This window comes from Piliocolobus tephrosceles, chromosome 11 (assembly GCF_002776525.5).
Source record: "Piliocolobus tephrosceles isolate RC106 chromosome 11, ASM277652v3, whole genome shotgun sequence".
Classification (NCBI taxonomy): Eukaryota; Metazoa; Chordata; class Mammalia; order Primates; family Cercopithecidae; genus Piliocolobus; species Piliocolobus tephrosceles.
Genome location: NC_045444.1, coordinates 21,183,061 through 21,200,298, shown reverse-complemented (window position 1 = coordinate 21,200,298; position 17,238 = coordinate 21,183,061). Strand labels below are relative to the sequence as shown.

At 35.5% G+C, this 17,238-nt stretch overlaps 1 protein-coding gene across 1 annotated transcript in view; it reads right to left on the bottom strand.

Annotated features, from left to right (window-relative positions):
• Positions 1–17,238, bottom strand: part of THSD7B (thrombospondin type 1 domain containing 7B) — a 779,270-nt gene that overhangs the window by 447,032 nt on the left and 315,000 nt on the right. The window contains exon 7 of the mRNA XM_026449366.1: positions 467–658. Within this exon, the coding sequence (XP_026305151.1) occupies positions 467–658 (192 nt within the window). The remainder of the gene's footprint in view (positions 1–466; positions 659–17,238) is intronic.

Sequence of the window (17,238 nt, the reverse complement as noted above, 5' to 3'; positions counted from 1 at the left end):
CACAACAGGATACCAGCATGCACGGATCAGGTAGCTTGAAGATGTTAGTGGCAGTTCCCAGTTGAGAAGCCATGTCTCCTGATTATTAATTTGAAGCTCTTTTTACTAAGCATAGTCTAATTATGTTCCCAACTGCACAAGCTATCTTCAGTTTGGATGTGTGTCAACCAAACTCTGCCTTCTTATCTAAGAAGGGTATTGAAAAATAACATCCATCTGATTGCCATGGTCCATACACAGGTATGTGGTAAAGCAATTCATGTAAATGAGTGAACCCAGCATAGCTAAACTAGAGGATCAAAGCAAAAAGCATAGAGGGGAATGAAATGGTTAACTTGGATTCAGGGAATAGAGATATCATCTATGTGTGACTATTTCCTCCATATAAACTTCTCTATCACCAATGAGGAAAAATGATAATAATTGAGCTAATGCATCCAGAGTGAAAACATTTTCTGTTACTCACCTTCCCCAGCCAGTGCCAGGATAGTTCTTGACCTGGTCTGTTTCCCATCTGAGTTTTTATTTGAACAGGACTGGGAACAGGATGACCACTCCGTCCACTCGCTCACCACACAGTCCATTCGGCAGGGAATTTCACAAGCCTTCCTCTCAGGAGGAGGTGGTACTGGGCAAAGACTCCCTGATACCTCTTCTCCTACAATCAACAAGATCAAGACAGTGGGTGATTAATACACAATCAAGGCTAGTCCAAGGAACAGTTAGGCTCACTGCTTTATCTATTACTTCAGTTTAAACTACCAAAAAAAAAAAAAAAAAAAAGAATCCAGAAATGTCTGTTAAAGTTTGGAGAAGAGAGCCCCTCCTTAAACTCTGAAATAATACCTGACAATGTGCTATCCCCTGACAGGAAGACCAGACATACATGCATCCATAGACTCTTGGATGTGTCAGACAATCCAATTTCATTATTGTCAAATGGCTGAAGACAGTTTCTTCAGCCATTCACGATATTTACATCAGAAAAAACTGCCAGGAGATAATTTGGCATTTAGAAAGGTAGAGACTGCAGCAAAACTCCCATTTGTAATCCTTCAGAGAGACAAAGTTGACTACTTTCAGAAACAATTGGGCCATGGATGGCTGAAGACACATGTGGTAGATGTGTTACGGACAACCATATATAACAAGTATATGCTTTTCTTCAAAACGGAAGTCAGAGCCGTCCGTTCACCTAAAAACCACAATTTATGTTGAGCCTTCTAATCTACTAAATTAAAAGGAATTTTATAATTCTAGCTTTCTTTTGGGTACATTCACCTCCAAATATGCAACCTTATGCAAGATTATCACACAATGACTCTTGTTCTCCTTTTTCATGGTGGTAAATTATCCAAAACTAACATGAAACTGGACCTGTGGCTAAAGTTATGCTAACAAGTTGACATAAAGTTGACAGCCAGTCTGAAGTTCTCCCTAATACATTTACTATTCCCCCTTGAATAATCTAATGCATCGCTAAACCAAAAATAACTATACTCAAAAATACTGCACAAACACACCAGTAGTCAAGGATCCTCAATTTTGCTATTGCCTCAGTGCCTTTCTATAAATACTATTTACAATCCTTTGATACCATATCATAGAACATGATTTTTCAGAAACTATAAAATAATGGAGGTTTATAATTAACAGATGTTAGGACTGAAGGGATAATTTCTAAGTAACGGAAAAATATCTCAAATGACTACAATGGCTTCTTATAACTCTCAGCTTATTTATTTGCTATTATTAGAATTCAAATATTCCTCTTTTATAGATAATAACTCAACTCTTACTATTCCCCTCATTCACAGTCTCCTCATAAAAACAGAGGACACAAAGAATAGTGACATCATTTATTGTTTGAAATAACAACATAAAATGTGAAATGGCAACTATAGGAGAGAGGCAGTTTTGTTTGTGTGACTTTATGGCTTTGAAATTCTCTTGTCATGATCTGGCTGAAACAAAAAAATAAATGCAAAGGGGACTAGTATTTATTGAACATCTCCTTGTGCCAGGCACTGTGTTTTGCATATATCACTCAGGCTTTGCATATGTTATTGAGTCCTCACAAGAAACTCTGAATGGCAAGTGTGAGCCATCTCATCTCATACATGAGGGCTCAGAGCAGAGGCTCGGAGAGGAAAGTTTGCTCATGCCTACACGGGCCTGAGCTGGGGAGCAAACCCGAACTCTCTGACTCTAAACTTCTGCATCTCCCATTAACCATGCTGTGTCTAATTCCAAGGAGATGGATATTCTTTTTCTGAGGAAGTAAATAAAACAAGCTGACAGTCAGCAAGACTGCCTGAAGGAGAAGATAGTGCACAGCTAATATCTGTATTCATATTTGTAAATGATGCCAGGATCATTGCCCTTGAGGTACAAATAAAGCTTTTCAAGCATATTATGGGAAGTAATAGAGGTTCTAGCAGATAATCAAGCTGAAAGACCAGTTCCAATAATTCTCTCTTCAGTCTCAATCTATTTCCAGGTTGAGTCCACACTGTGTGTAATACACACACACCCAATACAGCACTTTCCCAAGTATAGAAGCAGGCAGTCCAAACAAAAGGCCCAACCTACATCTAATCAAACTTTAATTTCCACACTTGTGAATATTATTAACATAATCTATACACAAAATATTTTAAAGCTATGTCTTGCAATAAACATTTTGAGGAACAATTTTGTTTATGGGTTTTATGAATAAAAGTAAGGGGAAAGATGGGGAGTGTTGGGTTAAAAATAGTAACATTGGTTTCATTGCTGAAAAACTTCTCAGTGTTGAAAATGCCAATATATATTGTAAGTTTCCTAGAAGGGAAATGAGATGTAGTGCTTTTCATCTGTATTTGATTGGGGCCATACTTTTTGAAGAGCATCTGTCTCTTTCTTTCAGAAATGGTACTTTTATGAGTATGCTTTGAGAAAACTCTACATTAAAGAATTATAAAACTGTGAACTACTATTTGATGAGTAAATACTATGTCCAACACACATGATGGGATAAAAATAGATGGGTTGACTGTTACGTATCTTTCTAGAGCTCATGATGAATGATGAAGATGAGCTATTAACACATAAAAGTAAAACCAAGCCCAAAAGTAAATGTCAAGTTGCAAGTGTGTGATTCAAACGTAAAATATTTTAGTGATTAGGGATTGGCATGGTTCCCTCCAATAAGGGAAATAAAAGGGCTGAGAACTTGTGGCAAGGATGGAGGGTATTTCAGGCATTGGAAGGATCAGCAAAGGTTACGTAGGAAAATACGAGGTATCTGGAAGATAGTTAATACTAAAGGTGTGTCATGAAAAGAGAAAGCCTATCTTGGAGGAGTTATTTGACATCAAATTCCAATTGATCTAGACAGAAACATAAGTTTTATTATATTTCTGCCTTCCTTAAATTCCCAGGTACTGAGGTTTCCCGTGACCCAAATTTACCATCCTCCCTGTCATTATGCTTAGTGTTCTCAGTATTCACTTTAGGCGCTCAAATACTTTTTAAAATCTCAGCCTTTTTATAAGCTGATATACCTATTTCCTCAGTGAACTTTAATGTCAATACTCCCACCAACACCAACCTTTTGATAGTTTGGCTATATAGGCTAATTCAGAAAAGTGAACAAATAGATCAGAACTTCAGGGAAGCCAAACTAATAGTCATAAGCATCCTGTAATTCCTGTGGAAGTTATTTTAAAAGAAATCTTGAAAAAACAAACAAACAAAAAAACTGCACAACGGTGTCTAAGCTGCAATGTGTCTAGCCAGACTCAATTAAGTGTATTAAAGTGAACTGTAGCTACCAACATTTACTCACTTAAGGACATCACTTAACATTTTTGAACATCAATTATTTCACTTGTAGGAATAAAATAATAACATTTACCTTTTAGAGCTATTATAAGGATTAGGATTCATTTATTCAACATACATATCAAGGTATCTAACACATGGTGAGCTCTCAATATATGGGAACCTTAAAAAATGTCTTTGCAAAGACATATACCACACACACACACAAAAAAAACAAATTTGATCTTCATCTGACAATCAACAGTTTCACAGATTGGTTTACATAAAATATTTAAAAACTTATAATTATATGGATCCTTTTATTGACATAGTTGGCTAATCTAAACCATCTAAGAGCCAAAAATAAAGTACTTGAGCCTAAATAACCTCATCCGCCCATATACATTGGTATAATTATCTTCCCATTATGCAGAGAGAACCCATCTCAGAAGAGGAACATTTATGCTTTCCTGTTTTTGTTTTCTTGGATCGATCAATGAGACCACAGAAATCTCAGGCAAGCATGGAAAATAAAGCCCCACACAGTTCAAAAGCTTAGCCATTAAAAGTGAATTTCACAAGCTCAGATAATCTAATGTCATAATAAAATGGAATATATTTAAGAGGGAAATTGAATTCATCTTTCAAAAAGACTCTATACAATTATTCCCAGCACTCACCACACTCCCAGGGATCAATAACAGTAAACTCTCTGTTCTGTCCTCATGGAATAGACTTATTCAAACCAGTTATGATTCTGGGAAAAAGGAACATGGTGCTGCTTTGACCGTATCACTTGGGATTTTGAAAAATAATTTAATGTGATGAAATCCACATAACATAAAATTAACTGTTTTAAAGTAAACATTTCAGTGGCATTTAGCACATTCACAATAGTTACAAAATATTTTAATCACTCAAAAGCAAAGCCCCATATGCATTGAACAGTTTCTGTTACCTCTTCCCTGCAGCCTCTGGAAACTGCCAATTTACATTCTTTCTGTCTCTATGGATTTATTTATTCTGAATATTTTATATATGCTTGTGATGTTTTGCATCTGGCTTCTTTAAGCATAGTATTTTGGAGGCACATTCACCTTACAGCATGTTTCAGAACTTCATTCCATTTTATGAATGAACAATATTTCATTGTATGTACATACTGAAATATGTTTATTCATCAGTTGATGGACATTTGGGCTGTTACCATATTTTGGTTACTATGAATACTACTGCTATGAATATGCATGTGCATATACTTGTTTGAATACCTGTTTCTACTTATTTGGGATGTACATCTAGGAGCGGAATTCTGCAGTCACATTTATCACTCAATTTTGCTGGCTGGTGATTCTGGGGGCTGTGGCATAGATATCCAGAGGAATAGGCCCTGGCTACAGTTTACACTACTCTTCTAATACCTGCCCATTCTCAGCAGAATCAAAAGCACTTGGACACGACAAAGATTCTTAACATATAAATATACTCAAGATCACTTAAGAATGTTTCTTTTTTCAGTTCAAATGTATATACCAATTAAAAATAAAATATAAATAGCATGTATATTTTATAAAAAAAAAAACAAACAGCATAGTCTATAATTCTTAGTTTCTGACTCTAGAGTACAGGTGTCCAAAGAGAGAAAGAAAAACTAAAGATATGAACAAAATAGAAAGACAAAGAAAATAAAAGAACCTCGAAAACCATGAATCCACAGTGTAATTTGAAAAGTAGACCAACACTTTGTTATGATACAAACTTCCAACTACCTTACTCGTCCAAAAATAATGCATACTGGGTACTTTATTGATATTTCCTCTTGTATGCTATTACACTATGGAAAATAATGAAACAGTTATCAAAAATACTCTACATGTCATAAAATTTTATGTCCTATTTAAATCTAAGAAAAGAATGCCAATAAACCTTGATTAAATGCTTGCCCACAGCTAAGTAAGATATCAACAGACAGTATGTAGCAAATTTAGTGGAACTCATATGCATTTAATTCCATTTTTAAAATCTAAATATTATGTCCTCAAAAGCAAGTAGCCCCTGGCCACTTCTGGATTGAGACCCTAACCAGCCTTTAAGGAAATGTTTATACTCAGAACCAATAAAATATGGAACAAAAGCTAAGGGCAAAACAGAAGCTATTTACAACATCCTAATATTGCCAACAACACAATTAATGTCTCCTCTTGCTAGTTTCAGAATTGGAAGCATATTTGTCTATTTAGCTCACACATATAAGAAGATACATAAAGAAACTTGATGTCAAATATTATAGTAACAAAAACAACATCAACAACTGCAATAAAATAACAACAGCATCTGATATTTGGGAAAGCTTAGAGTGGACTAAACTCTAGCTAACCACATCACATGCAGTATTTCACTGAATATTCATATTAATATCATTAGCTTGGCACTATTGTTACGCCTGAGGCATGAAGAAGTTAAAAAACTTGCTCAAAGTTTTTTCCTTACACAGCCAGTGTCTGAGCTGGGTTTGGAAAGCAGATCTGCAATATGTAATAAGCTCAGTTCTTATCCATTAGGGGTTGTGTTGCTTTCTGGTTCATATCTCACATGTATCTTTCTCTTTACATTACTTCTAGATAATACTAAACCATGAATAAGGGACTCTACACAATTCATTATCAGCTCATCAGTAAATCTAGCATGGGGGGAGCAACCCCAGAAGAGTGGGCACCTTGATTATTTTGGAACTGCATCATGGCATGGGGTGGAATTACACAATGCTTTTCAAACATAGAAAAGATAAGTAGATGAAAGAGAGTTCAGAATGAAGAGATGGGAGGAAGTGATAGAATACAAGGCCACATAAGTAAAGACTCAAGTAGGGAGATTTAGCAAAAACTGTACAATATATGGTGAGCTAAATTACACAAACACAGGCAAAAAATATAATAATGATGTAAAGATGCTCGCAAAGTGAAAAACAACGAAGTTCTAAGAGCTGATAGAAGTAAAGAAAGAGAATACAGAGCAAAGGCTAAAATGAACATGGGAGGAAAACCCAAAAGAGACATTAAAAAGAAAATACTTGAGATAAGAAATAATAGCAATAATAAACAATAAGAAACAGTGTTTCCAAATAAACATGATTACAAAGGCCAGGAGTTAGCTAAAATTGCATCCATGTGGCAGGTGAGCTATTTGTTTCAGAAGCCTAACCGGGAAGGTATACAAAGTTCTTCAACATACAATAATATAATAATAGTAGCTAACAATTTGATCACCTAGGATGTACCCAGAAACATACTGTTATATTCTACCAGTATTAGCTTATTTAACCCTCAAAGCATTAATATCAGTAAACACATACATAGTACTTAATAGATGTCAGTTTCTGCTCCAAGTAAATCATCTATATTAATTCATTTAAATTTCACAATAGTCCTTTGTGGGAACTATCTTTATTAATAAAGGCACTGTGTCTCGGGTAAGTTAAATATTCTGTGTAGAAACAAACACAAGTAAATGGTGGAGCTTGAATTTGGACATGGACAACCTAGTCAGAGTATGTTTCTTAATCATGATGCTCTACTGATACTCAAGCGTTCTATTCTCTCTCAGGACAATTTATGTACCTGGCTACAGAAGGCTCAATCCAGTGGAAAGTCAGTGTAGTGTAAGTATGATCACACCTTTAGTACATGAATAGCGTACTATGTGTTACTCAAGGTGAGAGGAGATGCCAAAGAGCAGAAACAGACTCTATGATTTAGTAGCAAACTGCAGTTGCTCAAAAACAACAAATGAAGCAAAAATCTAACAAAACATCTTAGTGGTTGTGTTAGTTCATTCTCACACTGTTATAAAGAACTACCTGGGTAATATATAAAGGAAAGGGGTTAAATTGGCTCATGGTTCCACAGGCTGTACAGGAAGCATGGCTGGAGAGGCCTCAGGAAACTTATATCATGGCAGAAGGGGGAGCAGTCACACCTTACATGGCCGAGTTAGGAGGAAGTAGGGGTTGGGGGATACTGCACACTTTTAAACAAACAGATCACACGAGAACTCCCTGTCAACAGCAAGGGGGATATCCGCCTCCATGTTCCAGTCACCTCACATCAGACCCCTCTTTCCAATATTCGAGATTACAGTTCAACATGAGAATTGGGTAGAGTTGGGTAGAGTCACAAATCCAAACCACATCAGTGCTGAAATGTTACATTGAGGGGGTCCAGTCACACATTACAGGAGGAAGCAATCAGTATTTTATATTTGTGTAAAGAGTTTGAAAATTACTATAACTAAAATGCAGGATAAAAACTTTTGTTGTTGTTGTTCCTAAAAATAATGCCAACTTGTTGATAAACCTTTCAGCTTGGTAGTCAGGGTGGATGAGAACAGGGTAAGAAGGTATCCATTTAAAGTAACTTAGCACTGGATGGTAAAACTCGATGTTTCAGAGTTAACTCAATCTCAGGTTTTCAATGTTTCTCCTCTGTCTCTTTTCTCATTTTCTCTGGGCAGCAGTCAAGGGTTAGAGAAACATGTATGTTACAATGCTGGACACTATTGTGTGAATTTTGTTGGTTCTCCAACTGAGTTACTGCCATCAAAATTGGTCTTTGTGCATCATTACCTAGTCTTGAAAGTGCACCTGCAGCCACTGCGAATTTCTAGGGTCCATGACACGGTTTTCCTGTCTTCTGGTCCACATACTTCACAGCCACCTACACCTGACTCCAAGCAAGTTCTAGTTTCCTGGAGTAGCCAACATTTCCACAGTCCACACAGGGGCATTCGGGAATTTCAGGACCATCCCCACATGATAAATAGGCCTGGGGGACCTGGTTTGGAGGGTGGGTAGCAGGTAGCTCAGGCCCACTCTGTGCCTAAACACAGGGAACCATTTTATCTGCTTTCAGTTTCCTTTTAACCTATCTGAAATTTCCATAGTTGTCATTTCCTCAGCCCATCATCTCATCTGTCTTCTCCAATCTTCCCCAGGCTCCTCATTTCTGACCCAGGAAGCCAGCAATGTAGGATCCAGGCTTATGCTAACACTCTACACTCTAGTCCTTTGGCCTTCCTTTATGATATTTGAAGGGAGCTATGTGGGATTTACCAAGCACTATTCTATACGCCTGGCTCTTGCATATGAATTACTGACTTCCGGACTTACTGTCTCTGATGTGAGCTCCATTTTGTGGCACTAACTCTTGTCTGTATGTTTGTATTTGAGGTATAATTATCCCAATTTTTCCAGTGCATGCCTCAGAAATCAACAGGGGGAGGGTTTCTTGCCCACGAAGGTGTACAAGAAAAAAGCAGACTGCAACATCTCAAAATATGATCTGATGACATCTACTTAATGTGGAAAGCTTATTTCTCATGAGAGTTTTACAGAGAAACTCTGTATAATTTTCAAAAGATGAATCCAGAATAAAAAAATAAAATGAATAAGTGACCTCTGTAATGTAGAAAATGCTTCTTCAAAAGGAAAATATTGCAGCAAGTAAACAGTGCATTTTAATGGACAGAATAGTTGAGGAGTAGTTGGGACATCTAGATTTCAGTTCTGCTTTTGACACTTATCAAAATGTAATGTTGGAAAATTATTAAGCTTATTAGGCCTAAGATACCTGCCATAAGTGGAGGGAAGGGCAGTACTAACATATCTGATTATATCATTGGGTTTGATGATGGATCAAAGAGGGCAATAGAAAATAATATTTAGAAAATTGCAAACACTATTTATACATAATGTGGTTTTCTTATTATTGGTAAAAATGGGGATAAAGGACATTCCAAATAGAAAAATGATTTGAGTTAAAGATACTATGTCTCTTCTCCATCCTAATTTTGTCTTAGCTAGAAAAGTATAAGAGGAACTGAAAGGATTATAAAGTCAGAAATAATATTACTCATTTCATTTAGCTGTCTAGCTACCTCTGCAGAAAAGAATCTGGACCAGCTTGAATATGAGGTATACCTTTACAAAGTACCTCAAGTTATCTAGAAGTTTCTTAAATAGTTAAATAGTCAAAACTTTTAAGTCAGACTGGGTAAGTCAATAGAGTAAATTGGTAACACATCACTAAACAATAATCATTTATCTCTGTAATTAACCTTCAGAAACATAACTTTAATGTCTGTACATGGGAAATGTATGGTAATTTATTTAACTACCTCACTATAATTGCACAATTACGATGTTTTCAATTTCTCTGTGATAAATAACACCCCAAAAATATTCTTGACCATAACACATTGATTACTTCCCTAAGAATAGATTTCTTGAAATGGAAAAACAGGGTCAAAAAACATAAACTTCATTAAAGTTCTTAGTAGAAAAAGTTGTGCATTTGCTTTTTTTCCATTATTTATCATCACACATAGCTTTTTAATGTACATTCAATAAAATTCACTCTTTGTAGTTGTATAGTTCTATGGGTTCTGGCAAATGCACAGTCTTGTATCCATCACCAAAATCACGAGGCAGGACAGTTCTATCACTACTAAAAAGTTCCCTTATGGGGTCCTCCTGCAGTCAATACTTTCCCATCAGTTCTAACTTTTGGGAACGACTGATAAGGCATTGTCCTTATAGTTTTTGCTTCCCTCCTCCCCCAGAATGTCATATATATAAAAAATGATACAGTCTGTATCCTTTGAGGTCTTACTTCTTTCACATAGTAAAGTGCATTTTAGGTTCATCCATGTTACTGTCTCTATGAATCAGAAATTCTTTTTTGTTGCTGAATAGCATTGCACGTATGCATGTAGCAGGTTTTGATTATCCATTCTCCTGCTTAAAGACTTTTGGGTTGTTTCCAGGTTTTCGCGATTGTGAATAAAGCTGCTATGTAAGCTTTTGTGCGACTACAAGTTTTCATTTCTCTTGAGTGAAATAATCAAGGGTGAAATGTATGAGAGTTCTACATTGCTCTAACTGTTCTACACCCTTAATAGCACTTTGGTATAACCAGTTTCTTTCTGTTCTTTATTGAATTGTTGTCATTCTTATAGGTGTGTAGTGTTATTAAACTGTATTTTTAATTTGCATTTTCCTATTGACTAATGATGCCTCTTTTCATGTGCTTATTTGTCATCTGTATATCTTTGGTGAAGAGTCTTTTCAAATCTTTGGCTTATTTTTTTAACTGAGTTTTTTTTTTTTTTTTATTGTTGAGTTTTGTAAGTTCCTTGTATATTCCAGAAAGAAATTATTTGTCACACATGTGATTTGAAAATTTCTTTTTACAGTCTTTTTTTTTTTTTTTTCATTTTCTTAACACTGTCTTCTGCAGAGAAAAAGTTTTAGTTTTGCTGAAGTCATCTTATTAACTTTTTCCTGTATAGATTGTGCTTTGGTGCTGTATTCAGTTTGTATTTAAAAATACAAATTTTCAGGAAGGAACAGAAAATACATTGCTCTATGCATACACACAAAAAAGAGAGTTGAAACTTCTATATTAGGACCTATAATTTTATAATTTTGGATACAGTGAATTCTCCAACCAGTGTTTCCTGGTATACAACACCAACACTAGTTTTCACCTACAGTTCTATAGCACAATTTTTCCATAGTGAATGTTTACTGAAGTAACAACTGAGAGTCTAGCACTATAACATCCTGACAACCTGTATGATGCTATGAAAATTACCTTGTGTCTAAAAATTATTTAGTAACCATTGAGGATAATGCACCATGACGAAGGTGAGATTTGTCTTTTATAACACTGCACAAACATCTGGCACAATGTCAGCCACATAGTAGGTCTCAATAAATTTTGGATGAAGAAGTAAATGAGAAGTAAAGGGAAAGATGGTTAGTCTACTTAATGTATAAGCAATCTTTCGCTTTTACAGTATTTGCTCCTAATAGTTTTTATGATATAATTGTGGTCATAACATCTTGAAAGCTACAGACCATGGCAAACTATTTTCACTCTAACACATTTTTCAGCTCAGGCCTCTAGGAAGCTTGACTTTGAATAAAGTACGCAAAAAGCAAGATGAGCTTGCCTTTTTCTTGAGTTGGTTGGTAACCTCTTCTGTTTTTGTCTGAATCATATGCCTGTTATTATAGCAACCATGATATTGCCAGTTCTTGTCTTTGGATCCTATACATTTTGGAATGTATGAAAAATTTGTAGAGCTCATCAAACATCTAAGAATTTTTGTACTGGGGAAAACAAATCTACAGAAACAGAACAGTTTAAGGCAGGCAAATCTCACTGACTGTGTAATTCTCAGAGGATACCCATAGTGTTTTCCTTTAAAAGGCATTCTTGATGTCTTTTCCCATGCCTGATTCCCTGGCTATTAAACTGTTCCTATTCAATTTTGCAGAACATGGCAGGGGTCTAATGACTAGTTTTGTACTATATTGAAGAAGTATAATAAAACAACAAACCACATAACTACATTGAAAGTTTGCAGTGGTGAACTAGGGCAGAATCATGCTGTATATTTTTCTCATCAAAATCTTGCAAATGAATTAAGACCTTAAAATAATGAATGTGTCCCACTTTTCTATTTTTTTTTCATGAACTCAGTTGAGATATAGTATTACAATACTGCAGACAAGGCAGCACAGAAGCTAACACTTAGAATAGGTTTCTCACCCATCAGAATTTTTTGTGCTCCAAAGAGAAAACAGCCATTAAAAGTTTAGTTCAGTCTTTAAACCAGCCAGCTGTAAAAACTAAGATCTTCACATGAATATTAGAAAGACAATAATCAGAAAAACAGAATGGGGAAAGAATAAATTCTGAAGGTATAATCCCAAAGTTCTTACTCAAGGCAAGTTGACATCAGTTGGAAATTTATGTAAATAATAACACCAAATTAATGATGTGCATATATGATGAATATATAGATTTCTACTGTAATTATTTTTTATGTAGTACAATCTTCTAGTATTGTCTTAAGACTGATATTTATGCCTTTATGCAATTGAATGAATTCTAAAGAAGAATAAACCCTTACTTTGTCTATCTTCCCTAAAGTCACCTACCAGTTATTACAATAATCAATTTGGCACTGCCGTGTTTCTAGCCAATCTCTAATAATTCAGAAGGAAACTAGTACTTTCACTTAAGATATATTTAAATATAAATAAAATATGTGCTGAGATATTTCAAAACACAAGGAGTGAACTTAAGCAAATGTTTCAAAAATCCAAACATCACTTCATATCATTGTCAAATTATCCTTGACACTTCAGAGTGATAGCGACATTTAAGTCAACTTGTATGCTCAGACTTAAAAAAGATGAAGAATACAGACATTTCAAATACAGGTGCTCTTTTTTCCTCTGCATTAAAATAAAAAAGAAACATGTCCATGAAATAAGTATGATTTTGTTGGATGTTTACTTAAGAGGTCAAATTGTAATTATATCATTAATAATTATATTGATAATTATTGCCTGCAAGGCATAGTTTATTTGGAAGCAATTTAAGAATATTAGATATTTCTGATCATTTATCTTATTCTAACTCGCCTACTGATTAAAAGAATAATTTTCTAATTTTTCTAGGCAATTAAACTGCACTTATTAGGTTATTTGTACACAGGCATTTCTTCCTGAGACATAACAAATGGAGGGAAACAGCTGCTCAATAAATTCAGGGTTGCATAATATCTTAAGCCTTTAACCCATTATATCACCTTGTTGGCCAGAGAAAACGATGTATCTTATGTGTTTCTGAATCCCCAGTGTCTAGAACAATACTTGGCTCATAGTAAGTAGTCAATAAATGCTAATTGAACTGAAACAAGCATAATTGAGCTGAACAGATGTTTTAGCACCTGAGATGTTTTTGGTTTCCATAGAGCTAGCACAAACTGAGGAAATTTTTAAATGACTAGAAATGTATCAACATCAATATATCAAGGTTCTACTGCTATGAATACTGGTAAAGGCACGGATTTACAAGCAGATAGGCCTGAGTTTGAATTCTAGCCTGCCATTCTAAGTTGGGTGTCTCTGGGTGAGTTATTTCATCTCTAAGTTTGCATTGGTTTCTTCACCTAAATATGTAAATAATGATTCCTGTCAATACTTCACAGGAATTATGTCATAATTAAATGAGGTAAGATTAAAGTAGCAGGTACACAGTAAGTGTTCACTACGTGTTGGTAATAATAATGACATGTCTACCAATTTCTATTAATGGCTTTAGATTTTCCATAAGTTCCTTGCAGATACAGTCAAGTCTGTAAAAACTATGCCAACATAGGAAGAAAGTAGGGAAGAGTGTAAAAAATAATGGGCATATGAAATGGCATTTATGCAAAGCTTAGCAAAGCACCATCTGATAGTCAGTATGCTTGCTTTGGCAGTGGGTTTACCTGTCCAGTACTCTTATTTTGCTTTTGCTTGGGGTACTATCCATCAGTATACAATTCCTCAGGGGGCGATGTTGAGAAACAATTCTGGATGGAAGGATGACCATGTCCAAAGGAAAATTGTGCAAAAGGGAGTCTCATTTATGTAAGAAAAAATGACTAAAAGTGCCAAGAGAGAAGAGAGTTGAATAATCACAAGAGTTAAATCCGTATTACATGTATCTCTTGGAAAATACAGGAGCAAACTTGCCCATAGACAACTAGGCAGCTAACCTAGACAGTGATATTTGAGCATCCTTAAAACTACGAGCACTGGCATTAGCAGCTGGAGCCTATGATGTATCACTGTGCTTACAGATCTGGCCTCATGCGACTTCTTATTCAAGTTTGTGGAGATCAGCCAAAACTCAGGAAACCACATTTTCTTTTGCTGTGAAATTTCACAAACTGTGAAAGTTTAATCACCAGCCCTGGATTTGTACATCCAGCCAATGCTGAGCTGACTTACAGATCTTTGCCGAGCATGCCAAATCCATCCTTGGACATCTGGGCACCATGGGGCACCCATTTCAGATTCAGAAGTAATCATACAGTGTTTACTGCCAGGCAGTGACAGGATACCTATAATTTCAGCAACATGGAAAAGGGATTCTGTTTCATTTCCCTTATTCATCAGTGTACCTAAAATCTCAAGCCTGCCAAAACTAATTTCAATCCACTCTTCCAAATGTAGATGTAGAGATGGAAGAAGAGCATGTGTGAAAAATATGCCTGAAAATAAGAAAAGCCCCAGAGTTAGAGAATGCAATATTGTTTCTCTAACTTAGAAAATATTCTTCAATTTTCTTCACTATTCAGTTATTATAATGCGGTGGGGGGCGGGGGGATACCCTGACAATTGCTTTCAGCAGAATTTTTATACTTATGTGTGCAAAGGAGTAAGTATGTAAACAGAAAAATATTAAAACTTTCAGTGTTAATCTATATTTTAAAACACAAGCATATCTTGACAAACTTTCAAATACAGAATGCATGAAATTCATAAAATATATATGAGCATGACTGCAATACTGTTTCTAATTTATTTTCCCGCTCAACAAAATTCTGCCTTTGAATTCTTATTCATTATGCCTTTTATTCAATTGAGTACCCAGGAAGAAAATACAATAAAGCTTTGCTAATTTCATAAAATATTGAAACACTGACACTGCAAATAGAATTTCACTATCTTTATGTACTTCTGGGCCTATCACATAACTTAATCTAAAAACCTATTTAAGAAATGCATAATTTCTATTTTGATGAATTGCTTTCAGTATCTTAGAGAAGAAATATTCAAAACTTGGAAAAACCATTTCTACTTGTTCAAAGTAGTCAAAGAGCTAATTCACAAAGATTAAGAGAATAAAGAATATAACATACTTGGCCAATGTCTTGACATACTCATTGCAAAATGTGTCTCTGGCCCTCTTGCAAGCTTTAAAGGTGAGTTCAAGTGGTCTTCCAAGAAAATAAAGACTATTACTACGTGGTCATCTTTGCTCAGTCATCATTTTAAAATGCACTATAGTGTCTTAACTTCCTGATCAACAGGTTTCCTCCCATGACTGAGGGCATACAGAGCTCTCCAGGCCAGCAGGCTCCTTTCTGCATTTCAGAATGACTTATTTCAAATGACTCCTCCCCTAGGGAGAATTGACTATCACAGTTTTAGAACTCATATAACCTGTTCAGGAATCTGCAGCTTTTGTAGAATAGGCAGAGAAAAGTTTCTGTTAAAATGCTTGTACTCTGGATATTAGCCCTAATACAGACATTTCTCAAAGAAAACATTTGTGCGGTCAACAAACATGAAAAAAAGCTCATCATCACTGGTCATTAGAGAAATGCAAATCAAAACCACAATGAGACACCATCTCATGCCATTTAGAATGAAAATCATTAAAAAGTCAGGAAACAACAGATGCTGGAGAGGATGTGGAGAAATGGGAACGCTTTTACATTGTTGGTGGGAGTGTAAATTAGTTCAACCATTGTGGAAGACAGTGTAGGGATTCCTCAAGGATCTAGAACCAGAAATACTATTTAACCCAGCAATCCCATTACTGGGTATATATCCAGAGGATTATAAATCATTCTACTGTAAAGACACACGCACACGTATGTTTACTGCAAAACTATTCGCAATAACAAAGACTTGGAACCAACCCAAATGCCCATCAGCGATAGACTGGATAAAGAAAATGTGGCACATATACACCATGGAATACTACGCAACCATAAAAAGGATGCATTCATGTCCTTTGCAGGGACATGGATGAAGCTGGAAACCATCATTCTCAGCAAACTAACACAGGAACAGAAAACCAAACACCACATGTTCTCACTCATAAGTGGGAGCTGAACAATGAGAAAACATGGACATAGAGAGGGGAACATCACACACCAGGGCCTGTTGGTAGGTAGGGGGCTAGGGGAGGGATAGCATTAGGACAAATACCAAATATAGATGACAGGGTGATGGGTGCAGCAAACCACCATGGCATGTGCATACCTATGTAACAAACCTGCATGTTCTGCACATGTATCCCAGAACTTAAAGTATAGTAAAGAAAAATGCTTGCATTTCCCTCTACTTTCTACCGAAGGTATGACTTTTATGATTTGTGTATTTATTACATACCATTCTAGAGATGCTTACTAGAGTTAATGTTATTTTAATAGTTCAATTTCCACTTGTTCAAAGGTATCTGACATCAGCAACTTGATGTTGTAAACATAACGAAGACAGTAGACAGAAGGAAAATCTAGGTAAAAGTACATAAATAGGCATGGTGACAATGTTACATGCTTTTTATTTCCCAGAAAGTAAAACAACGTATATGAGAAAAACATACATACTGCCATTAACACAAAAATGGAACAGAGTTATTATCTAGAATCAAAGCCTTCAACTTATTAGTTTATTTCTTTTCCTCCTGCCTGAAACACACTGGCATGCAAAATCAACTTCAGAACAAAATGTATTACTATTATTATTAAATGAGATGCTGAATTTTACCAAAAAAGGAAACATTAAAATATATATTCTAT